Raw genomic sequence first — 20,685 nt, forward strand, 5'->3', positions numbered from 1 at the left:
CAGAGAGCACCAGGCCCCATCTGCTCCATGTCCCCAGAAAGAAGCAATGAGCTCCCTCGGAACAGCCAAATCCTCAGCTCTCACTCGGAGCTCAGGGAGGAAGGGAGGGGCCAGGCGGGGAAAGTCCTCCTTGTCACCATTCAGTCAGTGGCTTTGGGCTGCCCCTTACCATTCAGGCTTCAAAGACCTGCCCGACTCCCACTTTCTAGGATGCCACCTCCTGCCCTTCCTTTCCTATCACTCCTCTCCCAACCCTGGGAATCTGATCCTGCAATGTCACCTCTCCCACTCTGATGGGCTGAGTTGAGTCTTTCTCCCAAACCCCAAATTCATATATTGAAATGTTCTTAACTCCTGGTAGCTCAGAATTGGCTGCCCAGAAGATGAGACCTTCACCGAGGTGACTGAGGTAAAATGAGGTCATTAGGGTGGACTTAATCTGAAATGACTGGTGTCCTCACAAGAAGAGGGCACCAGGACACAGACACCCACCCTGGGAAGACCATGTGCGGACACAGGGAGGAGGTGGCCTTCTCCATGCTAAAGAATGGGGCCAGAGCAGACCCAGGTCACAGAGCACAGTAGGAACCGACCAGACAGCTCGATCTGGGATTTCTGCCTCCAGAACCAACACAGAATACATCGTTTGTTAAATAGCGTGTTCTGTGGCACGTCTGCCCTCAGTGTCATTGTTATTATCACATCCTCATCCCCACGGTTGAGCCACCCACACTCGGCTGCAGCCTTGAAGGTCAGGGGTGCCCCCAGGTGCACAGAGCCTCCTCCCAGTCTCCTTCCCAGCGTGGCCACATGCAACCACTGATGGGGGCAGAAAGACCCAGCACCTTCTCCCCTCTCAGGACAGCTGGACAGGCAGTCCCAGCTCCCTCAGAGGGACATCAGGGCTTCCACTGAGATGGCCTCATGGTCTACTGTCCCTGCCCACTCCCATTTGCTGACTTTCCTTTCCTGCTATCGATCCCAAGAGTGTGCCTCATAAACCCCCTGCACACGAGCCCCCCTCAACCAGGACTGCCATGCTGCTGCGTGGACGGTCAGAACAGCGGTGAACACAGGCCAGGTACAAATGCTTCGAATGGAGGTACAACTGCCCCTGAATTCACCTGGGCAGGAGGTGGAGGCTGGGCCCTCTCACCAGCCCTCGGGTACAGAGGGCAGGCGTGGGGAGCTACAGGGACAGAATCAGAGGGTCCTGCCCCCGAGGGGCTCCTAGTCCATGGAGTCCTGGGGCTGATGAGGTGCCCAGCAGATGCCCCACTCCTGGTCCTGCTGCGCCCGCCTCCCCTGGACCAGGTTAGAAATGCAAATTCCTGGGTCCCGCCCAAGAACTACTGAGCCGGAAAATGTGGGGCATTTCTCAAGCCTTCCAGGTGATTCTGAGAGATGCCCAAATTGGATTAGAGAACTGGAGGGGAAGAGGAAGAGGAAGGAGAAGGAATGTGGAGGAGGAAGAGGAAAGGAAGAGGGTGACTCTGGAACAAGGAGCTGTCTCCAGCTTCCCTGGGGAAGGAAGAAATTCAGCCAGGACTCTTGCAGGACCCCCTCCCTACACTGTCACTTCCAGCCCTAAGGGTTGTGATGATCCCTGGCTCCCTGCTGTTACCAGCCACGGGGTGCTTTGCAGATTCCCAGCCTCCTTCCCACCGGAGTCCACAGTCCCCCTGTTAATGCTGCCTGCTGTCATGGCTGAGTTTGGGGGACCATCTGATTCCTACTGCATCCTGACTCTATGCACAAACCCTCTCAAGCCTGAGCGTGCAGAGTGGAGAAGGCCATCTGCTTCCAGCTGTGGATCTTGGAACTCAGAGAGGTTAAGCCCTCCCCTGGGTCACATGGTAGGGAGGAGCCCAGGGCTGTCTGGCCCCAAGCCTCTCACCTGGGCACGGATCCAGGGCAGGGTGACAAATGGAGGTGGGGAGCCAGCACCATGGGTGTGTGCAGGTGAGGACCTCCCGCCTCCAAAGCCTAGCTATCAGGATCTCAGCGGAATTTAATAACCGCAGGCAGCCCGAGGCCAGGAGAGGAAATTAAAAAGGCTGGTGACTAGGGCTGGGGACAGATGCCCAGCACAGAAGGTGGCTGTGAGACTCTCTCCATGCATCAGAAAGAGGCTGCTGTCCACTCCAAGGGGAGGAAACCACCTGGGACGGATCAGAGTGTGGGCAGGCAGGGGCTGCAGCCCTGGGGGAGGAAGATCCAGAATCTAGCTCAACTCTTTCTCCCCCACAGGGGTGGGCTGGGGCAGTGATGGCAGAAAGGTCCCCTGGTTCAGCGCGGCCCCCTGGCTCAGCACGACCAGCATGCTTTTCTAGGCTCTGCCCCAGGAATCCAGGAACCGGGCCGCCCTCAGGAAGTGCAGAGGAGGGGGTGGTGCCACTCTGGAGCCACCCAGACCGGCCCCAGCGCCCCAGCGCAGCCACTCCAGTCCTGCATTGAGTGTAGCCGGTCATGCCCTGCTGGCATCTCAGGGGCTCCTCTGTGAAGAGCGGCAGGGACATTACATGAGATGTACTGTGTGAAACAGCAGGAAGGGCTTGCACACAGTGGGGGCTTTATGATGGCAGTGCTCAGCACTCATTATTTCGGAGCACTCACTCTGTGCCAGGGACTGTGTGTAAGCACAGTTCTAATGAGGTTATTTCCAAATGATTCCACTTTACAGGTGGGGAAACTGAGGCACAGATCTTAAAAGATAACCCACACACGGTTATACAGAGGCGGCAGGAGGCAGACCAAGGGCCTCATCCTAATGGATATCTTGTCCACAGCAGAAAGCAAAGGCCATTTAGAACAAATGCTTTTGTTACTCCTCCAGCTTAGAGTGAGAGGAGGCTTACTGAGCATCTACTATGTGCCAAGGGCTTTATTCAGTCCTCACAAGAGTACTAATGATTATCCTCATTTTAAAGGTACATACATCTGGGGCAGCTCAGCGATACAGCACATGTGAGGCCCTGGGTTCCATCCCCAGCATCAAAAGAAATACAAGATGTTTAATCAAGTCTCAGATGGTTTATGCACAACTCCCAGGGTCACACTGCCAGGAAAGGACACAGCTGGGGCTTGAACCCAGGTCTCTGTGAAGCTTCATCTCCAGCCCCATCCAGTACTGGGTCATCTTGAAACCCAAGATGCCTGGAAACCTGTGAAAAGGGACCCTTCAGTCTCCCCAACTTGGGACCAAAAGAAACATTGAATTGTAAGTCAGGAGACTCAACGTGAGGCTTCCTGGGTCAGACTCTGCTATCCACACCCTGTGAGCCTCTTCCAGAGAGGGGGACCAAAGGTCAGAGTGGTCAGGAAGATCTTACTCCTTACAAGGCCGCCCAGCATCTGCTTGCTTCCTCCAATGATGGGGAGCTCACTCTTTTTGGAGCCAGCTCATTAGCATTCAGGGCAGATGTCAGAATGCAGAGTCGCTGGCCTGGGGTCGGATCCTTGGCCACTCACTGTCTGTGTGATTTGGGGCATGTTTCCATTCACAGTCTGTTAAGTGGTAGCAGCAGCCTGACCTATAGGAGGATGTAAGGCTGGACTGAGATCAGCAAGACAGTGCCTGACACTCAGGATGGGCCCCACAAACTACACACAACAAACACACGAGCTTGGGGAGACACAGACTCCGGGGCTCACGCACGGCTGACATGAGGTGCTCACTAGGTGAGAGCTAGCTGTGGAGAAGCTCTTCAGCGCGGCTCCCTCTTGCCTGAGCTTCCGGGCCCAGGCCAGCAGGCATAGCTGGCCTGCTGGGTGCTGCCCCACCCCTCCACCACAAGCCTCTGACCACCTCCCACTCCACCCTGCCTCCATTCAGAGGCCATGCTGAGATCCCGCCCTCCCTCCACCTGCAAATATTTAAACAGCATAAAAGTAGAATTAACCTCAGGAGGGAGTTAGGGCAGATGGGAAACCTGGCCAGTCATGGGTTCCTCACACCTGCCACTTGCCCATGTCCAGGTACCCTCATGCCTGGCCAGGCTCACAGTCAGGTCACATCCTCCCTGCCCTGCTGTGCTGGGTCCTGTTTATTCGTCTGAGCCCCGGATGGGGCTGCCAGGCCCTAGGGTACAGGACTGCTGTGAGGCGGACGGAAGACACAGGGAGAGGGGCTCAGCAGGGCCAAGGCCACAGCTGGCTCAAGTCAAGGGAGGCACAAGCAGGAACGAGACCTCAGGAGCTGCCAGGCAGGCCAGGTCAAGCTCCAGCTCTGCTCTCGGGTGACCTCAGACCTCAGTTTCCTGGTAGTGACATAGGAATGCTGCCTGCACACTTTACAGGGATGCTCTGGGAGGCTCTGTGAGCAAGGCCTGCCCAGCTCAGAACAAGGCCAGGCACACGGCGAGTGCTTGTAATAGGCGTCCCAGACAGAAGCGTCCCCTCTTTCAGGGGTCCACACTTCTCCTTCATGGAGAGGCTGCCTGATCACCCTGTCTAAAATAGGGTCTCCTGCGAGCCACCTCCCCACCACCTCCCCTCACACCCTGCTTGCTCCTTTTAGGGCAAACATCTCTGGGCTTATCTGTTTAACACCCATCTCTCCCAGGAAGACCTGGAGCCACAGCATGCAGTAGGCACTCAATATATGTTGGTGACCACTCCGATCAGATCCCTCCCACGAACACCAGCAGCCCATGCTCCTGGGTCTCTGCCCCACCGAGCTCTCTTCGCTGCCGATCACACTGACAAGTTTAAGACCAGAGTCGCCGGAGTTTTTCTACAAAGGATCAGACAACAAATCTTTTGGATTTGGGGTAGGACTTGCAGATAAACTATGGGATGCTCAGATAAATCTAATTTTCAGATTTATAAAGGAGATCTCTTTTAGTAAAAGCATCTTTTGAAGGTGGCCTGGAGCGTCGCAGGCTCTTTGCTGCTGTCCATGCTTAACTGTGTTTCTCTGGTGTCTCCTGAACGCACAGTGAGAGAGACATGAACTGAACCATGAGAATGGATAACAGTGACAGCCTAAGGCTAGTTCCCTACAGCAAAAAGCTTGGTTCTATGGGAACAAATGATCAAGAAACCAGACCTGACAGGGCAGCGGGGAAGTCAAGGAGGGCTTCCTGGAGGGGGTGATGGCTCAAGATCTGAAATAGAGGCAGAAATTACTTCTCTGGGCCTCAGTTTCTCCACCTCTAAAGCAGAGAGGCCTTGTGCTTCCCCTAGAGACAACTTGGAGTCAAGAACAGATGGATGGACAAGGTGCAGAGAAAGCACTATGTGGAAATGGCTGTCAGCTTTGAGTCTTTTCACTTGTTATAGGCAAGGCAGGGAGGAGGGGAGAGGGGCTGGGAGGGGCTGGAGCAGGGCCAGTGGTGGTGGTGAGGATGGGAGGATTTGGGGAAGTTCAAGGCACAGACTGGAAGGGGCGGTGCCAACCTGCCAGACCTGGCTGTTTCCATGGGTGGCTCAGTGTTCCTTTCCCTCTGAATCCTGTCCTCTCCCTCCCCGCACCCTGAGCTGCTCACAGGTGTCCTTCCTTCTGCCTGACCCACAGGATTCCGCTTCCTCATACAGTCCCTCCACTTGACCTCCTCCCACTCCAATCTGTCCCCAGCTCTGGATGAATTCCTGAGCCACAACCACCTCCTCATTCTTCTCCAAGGCCCCCACCTCAAGTTGATGCCCCCCCCCCAAATCCCTATTGACAGGCCTCCAATGCATGGTTATGCACACCAGGCTCTGGAACCAGATTTCCAGAATTCCAATCCCAGCTCTTGCAGGCATGGCCTCAGCTACCCCATAACTCATGTCCTTTCCCTTGGCCTCACCTTCACCACCAGTGAAATGGGCGATATTAGTTTCTGTGTCAGAGGCATAAGAGGATCAGCTGACCCTCCGTATCCAACTGTTCTATATCTGCAGATTTAACAAACTGGTATTGAAAATATTTTTAAAAGTTGTTATTTTTCTCAACTTATTCCCTAAATAACAGAGCATAACAATTGTTCATATAGCACTTGCACTGCATTAGGTATTATAAGGTCCTGTAAGATACTTAGGGAGATTTGGGACAGGCCTAGGTTATATGTAAATACTCTGCCCTTTTATGTAAGGGACTTGAGCATCCAAGGATTTGGGCACTGCAGGGGTCCTGGAACCTACCTCCCAGGATAGGAGAGGTCACAGGACCTTTTAAGCATTGAAGGCAATAGCTGCTGCACAGTTAAATGTCCGTACACTTGTTTTAGTAGCACCACCCAGCACCGACCTCTACAGTGCTCACTGTTTCTGGCCCATGCTCAGGGACATGATTTCTTCAACTCTTCATGGTAACTCAATGAGATGGGTACACCCCCTTTTTATAGATGAGGAATCTGAGTCATGGTCAGATGAAATGACTTGCCACAGAATACGCAGCGTGAAATGCCAGGGTGGGAATTCAAACTCTGGCTTATCTGTCCCACACCAAGCCTGAAACACAGTAGGTGCACTTATTACTCATTCAGCAGATCCCTATGGGTGCTTCATAGGAGTGGGTGCTTCCCATGCAAGTCCAAAGATTCCCAGCAACTATGCAACCTAGGTGTCACTGTTACCATTCCCAAGTTCCCTAAGAGGCTGCTGACCTGGGGAGGCAAGACCCACTGGGCCTGTGAGGAGACTGCACTTTGCATCCGTTGGAGCCCCAGGTTGCTCTGTCTAGGTGGCCAGTGCACCTGCTCCCTCAGCTCACTGCAGCTGAACGTCATGGTCATGGCCAATTCCCTGCTCCCAGAGCCAGGGCCCAGCAGCACCTGCTACTTCTGCCCTAGGCCAACAATTTTCACAGTCAAGCTCTCCCAGCACACCTAGCACTTCCCACCTCTCTCCAGCCCCAAGCAAGACTTCCAAAGGGCACAGTCCTAACAAAGACAAATCTCCACCTTTCAATGCTTATTACTAAGCGAAGAGGCTGATCTGCAAAGGCTGCAGATGACATGGTCCAACCAGATGGCATTCGGGAAAGGAGAAGGCTAAAGAGACAGGGCAGAGATCAGGGGTCACCAGGGGCTGGAAGGGGATAAGATGAGCAGGGGGAGCATCAGGGCATATGGGCAGTGGAAATGCTATGCGAGAGGGCAAAGGTGGTAAAGGTCAGTATACAACCGCCCAAGCCCACAGAATGTGCATCAGCAAGAGTGAAGATTGAGGTAAGCCACAGCCTCCAAGTGACAATGACGTGTGTTCCTGAATTGTAACAAATGTGCCTCTCTGGTGGGCACTGACGGCAGAGGAGACTGCACGTGCAGGGAGGGGGACACTGGGGAAATCCCTGTACCTTCCCCTCTATTCTGCTGTCAACCAAAAACTGCTCTACAAAATTGTCCATTAAAAAAGAAAAAGAGAGCCAGGCAGGTGGCCCACGCCTACAATCCTAGTGGCTGGGTGTCTGAGGCAGGAGGACCAAGAGTTCAAAGCCAGCCTCAGAAACTTAGTGAAGCCCTAAGTAACTCAGCGAGACCTGGTCTGTAAATAAAATAAAGAAAAAACTAATCTGGGGATGTGGCTCAGTAGTTCAGCACCCCTGGATTCAATCCCCAGGACCAAAGAAAGAAAAGAAAAAGAAGGAGGAAAAAGAGGAGGAAGTGTGCTTTGTCTGCACGGCGGTGGGAGAGGCTGAGGGCAGGCAGCCAGAGCTCAGGGCGAACAGATCCACCGCCTATTTCCAAACCTGCCTCTCCACAGCTCAGCACAGCATGGCTTGCAAGGGGCTTTGCGATCTTTGCAGAGATGGTGCCTGATGGTGACAGCTCAGAAGCTTCCTTGCCACCTCCCCAGGAGGCCATGGGGGAAGACGCAGGGTCAGGAGGACCCATCTCTCTGTCAGTTCTTGACCTGTCCCTACCTCCCTGCACCTCACTCCTGCCCCCTTACTTTCCCCAAAGTCTGCCAGCTGCTTGCTGCCTGAGCACCTTTGCGCTGCCATTCCCACTTCTTGGCCCAGCAGCTCCTGTCCATCAATAAGCTCTCAGCTCTCACGACACCTCCTCTGAGAAGCCCATTCTGACTGCCACCCAGGAACACCCTGACCCTCTCTCCCCCCTTTCTGTCTCCTCAACCATTTCTGAATTCATCCTATTTCTTCATCAGTTTGCTTGTCCTCTCTCAGTCCCTCCTTCTAGACCGTGGGCTCCAGGAGGACAGGGGCCTTCCCTGTGCTCACTGTGGTCTCCCCAGCTCCCCCAGGACTGCAGGAGCTTGGAGGATGCTGGTGAGTGATCATATTCATTGCAGGGGGGACTGTCCACCCTCTACCCTTCCTGCCACTCCACACAGCACAGGTAATGACAGCCGAGCCAGGGCTGGAGGGCATCCTGCAGCCCCAGAACAGGCGACAGCAGGGAGGGGACATGGGGATGAAAAGGACAAAGCAGTGGCCTGGGTCATCAGAGTGCAACAAAAGTCTTCCCTCCAGCTCCTCCCCCCTGAACCTGCCACCCTCAAGGTGGGTGTTGGGGCACAAGGAGAAACAAAGGCCTCTGCGCTAGCTCCAGCCCGGCTCTGGTTAATGGTTCACTGTCTTGCTATCAACAAGTGTCGGGAATTGTCCCAACAGTGTGAGGACCGGTCAGCTTGCCAAGAACCAGGAGGGTGTTCAGGGCCTGGGGACGAGGCTCCTACATCCACGTCTCCACTTGTGGTCCTGTCCAGTCCTTCAGACAGCCCTCCAAGGAGGCTCCCCTGGTGCTCACCTGGGGGCATCATGGCTAACAGTCTATAAGGCTGACCCCCCCCCCCATGCACAGACAGTCACCCATGAGACTGTGGAGCTGTGACCGTGATCCCCATCTCCACGCCATCTCCCCCCACTCCCAGACACTAGCCAGCACATCCCAGGCTCCAGCTCCAGACACCCCAGAACGACCAGCTTCCTCATGTTCACCCACTGCTCGTGGTGGGGCTCCCCTGGCAACACGCCACCTCTCCCCTCATCCAGGGGCTCAGGACAACTCCACGGCAGGGCCAGGAGGCTCCCCCCAAAGGGCTTGTCCCTTTGGACATCAAGAAATACCCCTTGCATTCAACATATAGCACAGCTCTGGGGCCTGCAGCACCCCCACCCAGGGCTTACCCAGGTGAGCAAGCTCATGCTCTGAGAGCAACTGCAAAGTCATCTGTGAGCAGAGGGCAGTAAGTGACCTACTGCAGCTGAGTCCACCTTGCTCCCACTGAAGTGAGCCAAGCACACCTTCCTGAATACAGATGGTGCCACTAGGACAGGTCAGCAACACTGCTGCATAAGGGAAAAGAGACTGTCATCCCAGAGGTCCAGGTGCTACTAAATGGGCAGGACCACAGTTTGAACCCAGGACTGTCTGATTCCAAAGTCTGGCCCTTTGTCAACTCCAACTCCACACTCCCAGCATAGGTCACAACCACCTATGGGCTGTTGGTTCCAGCTGCAGAGCAAGGTAAAGCAGGGTTTGTAGCCAGATCCCTGGGTGAACCACTCACCATCTCTGGGACCTTTGGAAAGTCACCTGTCATCTCTGTGCCCCAATTTCCTAATCCCCAAGAGAAGGTGTTTTATTCACTGCACAGAGCATGGGGGTAGTTAATGAGATTGTCCACAATCTCCGTTTCTGATGTTTTTTCTTTGTTTGTTTGTTTTTTAAGCCTTTATTCTCTTAAAATATTTTTAGCTGAGCCCTGGGTTTCCTGGAGGGGAGCAGGACTCCCAAGGCCTTATCAGCTACTATGTTTTGTTACATCTTAAATGCAGACTTGGCAAATTCCAAGTAGAGAAAACAGGCAGGGCCTGGTCACGGAGGGTGGTGCTGGCCAATCAGATGAGCTGAGATTCTCAGACTCTTGCAGCTCTAGAACCCCCTCTGCTTAGAAAGCAGGAACAAGGGGCTGTGAGCAGGGATCTCCTAGGAGTCATAGTTGTTAGGAACACAGGCTTTGGAACAAGGATTCAGGCCATGTCCTGCCACATTAGGGTTCTGCACCCTTAGCAACTGAAGGCCTGAGAGGTGACAAAAGTGCCCTTTAGTACTTGCTAACCTATGATAAAATGCTCCCCCCAGCTCCTACAGCACCCCATGAGGCTGCTGCAGGGACACCCAACACCCAATGGCACAGGAGACACAAGGAAGCAAGACAGCCAAGCCCTTCTTGCCACCCTTGCCACTGAGAACCAGAGCATCAAGTCTGCACAGGTGCCCAGGACTATCTGAAACTCCCAGGAGTTGCACTGCCAGAGGGCTGAAAAAGCCTCAAAATGCATAACGTGGACAAGACTGCATTGCTCATGAGAAGTCCTGCCCCCGTGAGCCTACACACACAGGCTCTTTAAGTCAATCCAATAGGACTCAGGGACCCAGAAATGTCCATCTTGGAGGTTCTGGACCCATCCAATTGCCAAACCTTCTGCAGCGCCTCCTCTGCATGGAAGGGAGTAAAGGCTGGGCCTGCGGTTTGCAGCCCAGAGTCAAAATTCTGCAAAGAACAGGCAGAAGTTTCCTCTCTGGCCTGACACCCTGGGGACCGTGCTTCCTCCCACTTGTCCCTGATACTTGCATGTTCCTCCTCTGGTCCAAACTCCCCCAGGGCTCTCATGTTACCCAGAGTGAGGACCAAAGACTTCAGCAGCCAAGAGGCTCGGCATGGTGGGCCCTGTTCTTTCTCTGACCTCATTGTCACTCTCCTTCACTCTGCTCTGGTTTCATTGGCCACCTTGCTACTCTGTCTTCCCAACTCAAGGTCTTTGCAGGTGTTGATAATTCTGCCAGGAACACCCTTCCTGAAGAAGTGTATGTCCTCCCTTCCTTCAACGCTCTGCTCAAACATTATCCCTCAGAGAGGCCAAGCTGACCACCACGTCTGCTGAGCCCCTTCCCTCTCTTCCAGCCTTTATATTTCCTATGGCACTTTTATCATATATATCACTTTTCCTATATATCACCTTTGATATGTATTATTTATCTACATGTTCTCAGGCTGGATTGTACATTCAATGAAAGCATGTGAATAAGTGCTCAATCTGCATCTTCTGGAACAGGGTCTGGGACACAGTAGATGCTCAATAAATATTTATGGAAGGAGGGCAAGGAGGGAGAGAGGAAAGAAGGAAGTTTTCTTTTATGATCCAGCAGACAGTGTCCACCCTCCTTCTTGCGGTCAGCTGAGACCTCCTGGAGGAGAGCTCTAAGCAAACCCTCTCTTGCTCTTCCATCTCCTATAGCTCTTGCTCCCTGCTGAGGCAAGCACAAGTGCTGCAGCCTGGCTCATCCAGTCCTGCGCAGACTGGGAGGAGGCAGCCTCCTGCCTCATCTCCTTCCTCTGCATGTACCTGTCCTCAAGTCATGTTCCTGGGGTCTTGGCTGAAGTTCAAAGCTCTCTCTAGCTGCCCTCTCTTGCCAGGGTCACAAGAGCCTGTTAAAATGGTGCTTGAATCCTAACTGCTCCATACTGGCCGTGTGACCTCAAAGCAGGCTGCTTCACACCTCTGTCCCTCTGGCCCCTCACATATCTAGTAAAGGAGATGAGGGTTCTCCTCGTGGGGCTGTGGTGGGGAGTGAAGGAGATCTGGCTTGGGATCTTCTTGGCTTGGTGCCCAGCACCCTGTAACCCTCCCATGAGCTGGGAGGAATTAGGCAATGCTAATATTAGCACAGAGTGAGCTGGGGTTGTGGCTCAGCAGTAGAGTGCTCACCTAGCACATGCGAGGCCCTGGGTTCGATCCTCAGCACCACATAAAAATAAATAAATAAAAGTAAAGGTATTGTGTCCAACTACAACTAAACAATAAATATTAAAAAGATATTAGCACAAGTTTGGCCTTGCTGGTGGCTCGAGCCACTTTACAGGTGAAACACTGAGGCAGGCTGAGGAAGTCTGTCCCAGACAACACAGCTGGGCAATCACAGATCCCACTTTTTCTCTGAACCCCCAAAATGCATAGGAAACAATTTAAAAGAATTGAGAATGAGTTACTCAAGAAGAGGACATGCACATCAGAGTAGATAGAAGGGGCGTGGTGGCGTGGGGGCCCCTCAGCATCAGGTGCCAGCAGAGTTCCCAGATTTCAGTACAGTTTGAGCATTTCTAATCCAAGAGTCCCAAATCTGAACTTTTCTGATGTGAATGTGATGCCACAAGTGGAAAATTCCACACCTGACCTCATGTGACAGTTCACAGCAAAATGCAGGTTCACTAAGAGTCCTGTGTAAAGTTACCTTCAGCATAAATGGCTTTTCATTCACATAAATGAATTTCATGTGTAGAAATGGGTCCCATCCCTAAGTTACCTCATTTTGTATATGCAAATATTCCAAAATCTCCCCCCCAAAAAAAAAAAAAATCAAAACCATGTCTGTTGCCCAGCATTTTGGAAAAGGGACAGTATGACCATTCTGGGCTGGATCCTCCCTGTGGATGACGTGGTTGGGGTGGGAAAAGTCTTGTGTAGTGCAGGATGTTGTGAGCTCCATGCCTGGCCTCTTCCTGCTAGATGCTGTGGGGAAGTCCCAGCTGTGACAACTAAAATGCTTTAGACATTGCCAAAAGTGCCCTGGGGTAGGGTCACCATATTTAGCAACACATACTAAAAACATATTCCCTGTTTTTTTCTGAAATTCAAATTTAATGGGCCACCTGTATATTATCTGGTGACCCAACTTTGCAGGAAGGACAAAGCTACTGCCCCGGTTCATGAAGAAAGACTGGGTTGGAGTCAAACCATGGAGTTCTCCTGGAAACAGCAAGTACCCCCAGCCTTCCTGGCCTGCTTCCAGCGCCCCATCCTGGGCTGGGAGGATCACTTCCCCAAACATACTCCGCTGGGCAGCTGTGCAGATGGCTCTGCAGTGACATGCCTCCCAACAGCCCCAGTTCACAGATGTAAAAGCACCTTCCCCTGTAGGCCCTACCTCATCTCCCTGCCTCTTCCCTGGCTCTCATCTGCTACCCACAAGCCCCTGCCTTCTCCTTTCCAATTAAGAGGCCTCCCAGCCCAGCCAGAGGCAGGAAAACAAGGCAGTTAGTCACTTGGCTTCCGTTATCAACTGGCATCACATGGCTGCTTCCTTTAATGGCAGTTGTCGAGGCAACGGGAAGCCAGTCCCTGCTCACTCTGGGAAACAAAACAAAATTAAGGGGTGTCAGGGAGACAAGCTAGCCAGGTAGGAGCCATGACAGAGCTGGTGGGACTTAACCAGGGGAAATCATGCTGAGGCCACCTGTCTCCAGCTTTGCCTTGGTGGCACATGGGGAAGAGAGACAAGCGATAACCCTGCCCTGGAGAAGCTCAGGTGAACACGGTGGGTGTTTTCACCTGGCTGATCCTGCCAGGTGAGTAATTTTCATTCCCACTGTGAATAAACCCAAACTCTGACACTGAAGATAGAGATAGGTGCTTATCTAAGATGGTCCAACTAAGGAGCCACCAATCTCAGCCCCCCTTCCTTCCCTCCATAATCCCAGAATCACGCCCCCCATTCTTTCCCCTTTGCTCTTAGACTAAGACCACACACCCTGTTTCCTCTGCAGCCTACACAGTTCTCCTTCCTCTCTGCTCCAGCTACTTCGCTTCCTTCAAATTTACCATGCACCATCCAGCAACAAAGCCTCCAGCACCTACAGTTCCCTGTGTGGAATGGATTTCCTTCTCCTCCAGCTACTTCACACCTCCACCTAAAAGGCCTACTCAGCTTTCATGTATCTTCTTGTACATCACATCCTCAGGGAAGCCGTCCCTGATGCCCTGGTCATCTCTCTCTCTCTCTCTCTCTCTCTCTATGTTGGTGATAGAACCCAGGGTCTCCTGCATGCCAGGCAAGTGCTCTACCTCTAAGCTACACCGCTATCTGCACCCGCCCCCCCTGCCCAATCTGATGCTTTGTTGGTGCCCAGTGCCTTCTGTAATGATCCTCATAATTATTCTTGAGAATCTTCCAGGGTCTGTCTCTTCCAGGAGAATGGCAGCCCCAGGAGGGCAGGGGTTGAGTCTGTCTGCTTCACTGCTGTGTTTATGAAACCAAGCTCATGTTGGACACACAATCCTCATTAAAAAAAAAAAAATTAAAAAGCCTCCAGGACTTGAACCCAGTTCTGGTTGAGCCCAATGTACCTTCTTGACCAGTTTCATTGGTCCTGGGTCCTGATGGTTTCTCAGGTCAGCACTGAACAGATTTTCCAGCCTCATAGACTGTGCCAGGCCCTTAGTGGCTGCAGAGGCTCAGCTCAAGCTTGCAAGCTACCCAGCTTATCTAGGGAAGCTGATAAGACACACATTCCAAAAAGAAGGGTGACCTGTAACAGCCAAGGACATGGCTCCTCTGAACCCAAGAGGGAGAGGAAAGACGATTCGGCACTCAGATTTCTAAACAAGAGCTTTGACGTCCAACCCACTAAAGACTGGCTCTCTGACACTGGAAGAAATGTTCCTTGCCAAGGAGGTGAGCAATGGAAGGAAAGAATGGAGGAGGTTTGCTCTGGGGACAAAGATTCATTCATTCTTACTTATTTATTTATTTTACTAATCTCTTAGGGGAACCCATACTCTAAAGAGAGCTCAAAGACAGCAAATTTGAACCAGTTCCCCTCCACTGGATCTGTGTCCTTGAAACATGGCTTACCCTCTCCAGGTCACAGGATTCCCATTTATACATTGAAAACTATGTCCCCCTCATATTCCAAGGTTGTGGCACCATGTAGGTGTCGATGGAAGCATTTATGGTATGGGGGGTGGATAAGAGCTTGGCTCTGATGTCAGACAGATCTCAGCGGTAAGTCCTGAATCTGCCCCTTCTTCGCTGGATGCTCTTGGGCAAGTCATTCCTCCCTTCGAGGCTCAGTTGATTGTGTGTGAAGTGGACTCAACCTACCTACCTCATTAGCCTATGGTATACTCAGAGCATGGCACGTACTGTCCACTGGTAAATGGAAACCCTTATTTCTAGAATGAGGGCCCCCAGCAATGCAGAATTTAGAAAGCACCACCAATTTGCAACTGTGATTCCAGATCTGGAGTTCAACAGATCTGGACAACCTAGCGAGTTGCACCAAGCAGGGTGAGGAGCGGTCCCTCTGAGCAGGAGCTGGCCTCAGCCTATAGCCACACAGAAGGCTCATTCCAACTCCAAACCTGTATGACCCCAGGACAGAAGCCCAGATCTCTGGCCACTTGGGGCAATGCATGCCCCACAACCTGCCCTCTAAACCATGCTACACTGACAAGGATTAGACTGGGACACCAGGACAAATGCCTCCTTCTGCATACAAGAAAGAGTCCTAGAGAAGGGAAGGGACTTGGGCAGGGTTCTGAGGGAGCTGGTGACAGATCTGGGACCAGAACCTGAGCCCTCCCAGATGCTTTGCTGACACTCTCTTGACTGCCATTTTTCAATTCTGCCCTCCTCAATTGGAACAACCTGGCATTTCCTTACAAACCAGGACTGAACAGAAAACCTCTGGGCTTTCTGAGGGATCCCAGATATCTTGCACATTTCCTTATTCAAAAACACTAGAATGTGCAACCAGCCCTGGAGCTGATTCTTAAAAAAAAAAAAGAAAAGAAAAAAGAAAAAGAAAAATACACACCCAGTGCTTGTGTGCACAACCATGCTACCCCTAAGCTGGGGACAGCAACAGGTCCCAGCCTCCGGGCTGCCATAGAGGGCTGCCTGCCTTCTCATGGGGAGGGGCTCCTCAGTGGTGCTCAGTGCTGCCACCCCTAATAAACACACACGTACATGTACACCCACTCCCATGCACACACAAGGACCAGGCTGGCCCACAAGGTCTACAGCCATGCAAGATCTTGAGCTGGCACCTCACAAGATGCAAACATGGCTGCAAAGGGGTGCCAGGCTAAGTGATGGGGGGCAGGTGGTTAAAAGAGGAGGGCAATACACACCACACACACACACACACACACAATCACATCCTTATTATTTACTCATACTTAGCATCACACAGACTCACAAAAACAGTTAACACACACAGATACACATACATACAATGCCTAGAAATACTTTGGACATCTTCAGACAGACGCACATACAGGAGGTGGCTGGCTATGAATCCAGAGGCTGGGCTAACTGGTCCAGGGCAGAGGGAGAACTGAGGCCTGTCTGTCAGTGAGGAGATAGGGATGAGGAGACCCTGCCTGCCAAGGGAGCAGTCCACAGACACTGACCTGGGACCATCATGGAGGGGCCTCCCAGCTCCTGGAAGTGGCTCCAAAAACTGGGAACATGGGGGTGCAGTTTGTTTTGTTTCCAAACTGAATCTCTCCCCTTTGCTGAAGGCTGGGCCCCTTTTGGCAGCCCGATTTATTATGGTCCCCTGCCCCAACAGGCCTGCCTGTCCCAGGGAGCTTGTCTCTCCTATATGATCTCCTCACTGAGACCCACACACCTGTTCCTCCATAGGACAGGGTCTTGCCAGGCACCTCAAGGTATGGCACCCACCCCTACACACAGCTCAAACACGCCAGAGGTACCCCACACCTCCAGCCCTGCAACCCCCAAACTCACAGGCCACACCTACAGGCCTGTGGCGGTAGATGCCACCCCGATGAGCCCGCCTCCAACGTTGGCGGCCCCCGCCACCAAGGAGCATCCCTCCAGGAGCCGCTGTCCCCCCACTCCCCAGGCGGCTGCTCCCTCCCGCAGGGGCGCCGGGCACCTACCTCCTTCTTCACGGTGCCGGGTAGAGATGGTGGGGCTGCCACTGCCATTTTCTGAGCCTGTATCTGCATTCTCTCTCTTTAAAAAAAAATTTTTTTTTCATTTTTTATTAACACATATAAAGAAAACTTTCATTGAATCAGGAGATATGATACAAATTATGGTGACCTTCAAATGAAACCTGGCTCCAAACATGGGCATTTGGGAATGTGCATATATAAAAATGTGCATTAATATCTGTACCAGAGCATGGTACAGAAGTTAACGGATAGCCCCCAACATGAGTGATTTGCACAGGTGGGTCTGCTCTATGGACTCGGGAAGTTCTTGGTTCTCCAGCTTCAGGGGTGAGCACGACGTGAACATGGTCTACTCTGAAAAGGAGCCGGAAGATCTTGTACTTGAAGATCTTGTGGACTGGGGTTGTGGCTCAGAGGTGGAGCACTTGCCTAGCATGCGTGAGGCACTGGGTTCCATCCTCAGCATAAAAATAAAGGTATTGTGTCCACCTACAACCAAAATAAATAAACTTTTAATTAAAAAAAGATCTTGTATTTGTCAAAGTGTGGCAAAAGCCAAAAATGGTGCTGGGGGGCATGTGTGAGGCACTGGGTTTGATTCTCAGCACCACATATAAATAAATAAAAATAAAGATCCATTGATAATTAAACAATATTAAAAGAAATGGTGCTGGGAAGAGAGGCGGGAGAAAGGTCATTCTTATTTCCTAACTACAGTTTTAAGGAACTCTATATCAAGACTTAACATAATGCTTGAAACGTGGCAAATGCTAAACTGCATTCTTAAAATGGGCAAAAATGGGGTTTGTATTCTGAAATAGGGTGGTCAGTGGAGGTAGGCCCAGAGGTAGAGCAGTTTGAGTAAAAAAACCAGCAAGCACAAAGGCCCTGAGGTATGAGTGTGCCCTCTGAGAGTGTGACAAAGAGAGAGTAGACCCACTGGCCTGGAGTGGCATGAGCAAGGGGAACCATAGTGGGATGTGCACAACAGGGCTGGTGGCCAAGATCCTCTTAGGGCCTGAAGGCTGCTTTCAACATTCATGGGAGCCTAGAGATCTTGGAAATGGGATAAAACCAAGATAGGTCCAAAGGCCAGAAAGGGGGGACCCTTGAGAATATTCGCCTGGCAAGGGCAGTGTAGTTGTATGTTACCATTCAGGTAAACAGCACCGTCTCTTTAAGATCCACATTTTCTGACTTGGGACACGTGCCTATTAAGCTAGAAGAGGGGATCCCCACTGTCAGAGATGAAGTGCTGAGTCCACAGGAGACTGGAGAATGGGAGATGCTTGCTTGACAGCAGAAAATAAATGATGCTATGGTTCTGACCTGCAGTGTCCCCCAAGCTCATGTGTGGAAAGGGTGGTCCCCAATGCAGCAAGGTTCAGAGGTGGGGCTCTTAGGCAGGGATCAGATCATGATGACTCTGACCTCACCACTGACTTAATCCACTTGATGGATTAATCCATTGATAAGTGGATGCCCTGCTGGGAGACGGATGTAGTTGGAGGAAGTAGGTCACTGGTCACCTGCTTTATCCTGTCCTTGGACACTTCCTCTTCCTCTCACTTTGCTTCCTGGCTGCCTTGAGTTGACCAGGCTGACCATGAACTGAATCCTCTGAAAATCATCAGACAAAATAAAACCTTCCTCCTCTAAGTTGTTTGTGTCGAGTATTTTGGTCACAGCTCCAAAAAGCTAACACAAATAATAATGGTAATAAGTATAAAATTACCATAGATTGAGGACCTGGTATGTTCTGGGCACTGTGCTGAGGTCCTTGGGCTTTGGTTGCATGACCCTATTGAGCCCACTCCCACTTGTCCTTATGTCATAGATGAAGAAAACCAAGAAAGGGGTTTTCCAAGTGCATACAGCGAGCAAGCAGCAGCTCAAATTCTGACCTCAGGCTCCAGTGGTGGATTTTGCTTAGCTGCACCCCTAAGTCAACTGGGGTACTTTAGAATAGAAGGATGCCTACGCCTTACTCTAGGAGCCACTTTTCACAACCCATGCTTTTCCTTTTGTGCCAAGCAGGGGCTCTTGAAAACTGGCTTGTGCTGGTCCTTCCTTGATATTCTAGAAATTTTCCTCCAAGATAAAGACCTGATGTGTTTCAGCTCTTCCACCACAGGAAGGTGGGGCATGAGTGGGGCCAGGGACTGCCAAGTTCTGAACTCGGAGCCAGTGCCTCCCACCACAGTTGGACCATACACTAGGAGTGCACCATCACATAAGATCAGCTTGGAAAGTGTTGGGAAATTTTCCTGGAGACCAAAGCCTTCCTCAGGACCTGAGGATCTCCTTACCTGATCCACGCTGCCCTCACATGGACTCATACCAGCATCACAGAGCAATGGTGCAGTAGCTTAACCACAAGAGGCCTTCCTGCAGTGTCCCTTCAGCGCCCTCTACTGAGGAAGCCCACATCATGCACCGTGTAAATGGGAAATGGTGTAAAATCCAGGCTATGGTGGAGGAGCAAACACTGAAGGAAGGAAGGAAGGAAGGAAATAAGATCAGAGCCAACATTAATGAACTTGAGAATAAAAAATAACAACCAAAGGATCAATGAAACAGTGTTTCTTTGAAAAGGTAAACAAGGTTGATAAGCCCCCATGCTAACATAACCAAGAGAAAAGGGGAGAAAAGCCAAGTTTATAAAATTAGAGATTAAATAGGTAAAATCACCATAGATATCACAGAAATCCAGAAGATCATTAGAGACTATTTTGAAAACTTGTACTCCAATACATTGGAAAACCTGGAAGAAATGAATACATAGCTAGATAAATAGGATCTAACAAAACTGTAGAAAAAGGAAACCTAAACAAACCAATAACGTAATAAGATGGAAGGCTTTTCATTATTGTCTCTAACAAAGAAAAACCCAGGGGCAGAGGACAGAACTGGTGAGAAAGCCAATAGCAATCAAGGCCTCAGCAACTGCAGTGGTGATGGTAGCAAGGGGAAGAGCCAAAGCAACACCTCCCCTGAGGGCCAGGCCTTGGAGACCCGGATGAAGCAGCTCTTCCCTCCAGGGCTCCAAGGGAAGAGATGGGATTAATGCTGACCTAAAAATGGTGCAGATTGGCTGACACATCCAGGGCTAGGGCCCATGTGCCAATCAATATTTATACATGAAACTCAGAACATTGTGCTAATAATAATCATTTAATAGATGCCAAACCTTCATAATCTAAACTACTCTAAGTTTCAGTGACCTTGAGGGCTAAAGAATTTCTGTGCAGTAAGAGCCCTTGGGATGGTTTTGCAGAGCAGGGGTGTTGCAGGTGGACTATGACCAGGGTCACAGCCTTTGCAGAGCTGTCCCTGTAACAGTGCTGAGGAAGCAATAGTTAGTTCCTGTGAAAGAATGAGCCAGGAGGAGGGCTGGAAGCTTAGCCAAATCATGGGCCCCAGCTTGCATCTCTTTCCCTTCTGACCCTCACTTTGTTCACTCCCATTATATCCCAGAGCATCTGAATATTTTTTTAAAAAAACCCATACACATAACAAAAAATTAAGTACTCAGAGCACACCTTTTTGACCTAATGAAAGCACAAAATGAAATGCAAAAACACAATTAATTTCCATTACCTCTGGTGTTCAGAGTTAGCTTTTTAAAAAGCATGCCTCCTGGGACATCCATCAAAACCCTTTTCTAGCAAGGCTACCATGCACTGCACTATTTTTTGGGGGGTAGGGTGAATTTCAGTGTGGGGAAGAGGAGATAAGAGTAGCAGGGATAGGTCATAGAAGGGAACTTGTGGCTTTGGGGAGAAGTTTCTATAGCATAACCTTATCCTTCGAGCCAAGGAAATTCATTCCAGCAGAAGTACATGTGAAGAATGGTTGGGAAGAATAGATTGACAAGGTGTTAATATCTCTGTAGGTGGTAACTTTCAAAATAAACTATGTAAAGTTATGCTGCACTGGTATTCCGGAGAGGAGATTGTCGTTTAAGCTTGGAAAGGGAGTAGGCCTGTGTTAGTAAGGCTGTTAAATAGGAGCAATGGAGTCTG

At 51.1% G+C, this 20,685-nt stretch overlaps 1 protein-coding gene across 1 annotated transcript in view; it reads right to left on the minus strand.

Moving 5' to 3' along the window:
- Positions 1–16,690, minus strand: part of LOC308643402 (small G protein signaling modulator 1-like) — a gene marked incomplete at both ends in the record, with an annotated part of 33,994 nt that extends 17,304 nt beyond the window's left edge. Inside the window, one exon of the mRNA XM_081283259.1 lies at positions 16,643–16,690. Coding sequence (XP_081139385.1) covers positions 16,643–16,690 — 48 coding nt within the window. The remainder of the gene's footprint in view (positions 1–16,642) is intronic.
- Between the last annotated feature and the right edge of the window lie 3,995 nt (positions 16,691–20,685).

The sequence above is a fragment of the Spermophilus citellus genome (assembly GCF_964194105.1).
Source record: "Spermophilus citellus genome assembly, chromosome: 3".
NCBI classification, from domain to species: Eukaryota; Metazoa; Chordata; class Mammalia; order Rodentia; family Sciuridae; genus Spermophilus; species Spermophilus citellus.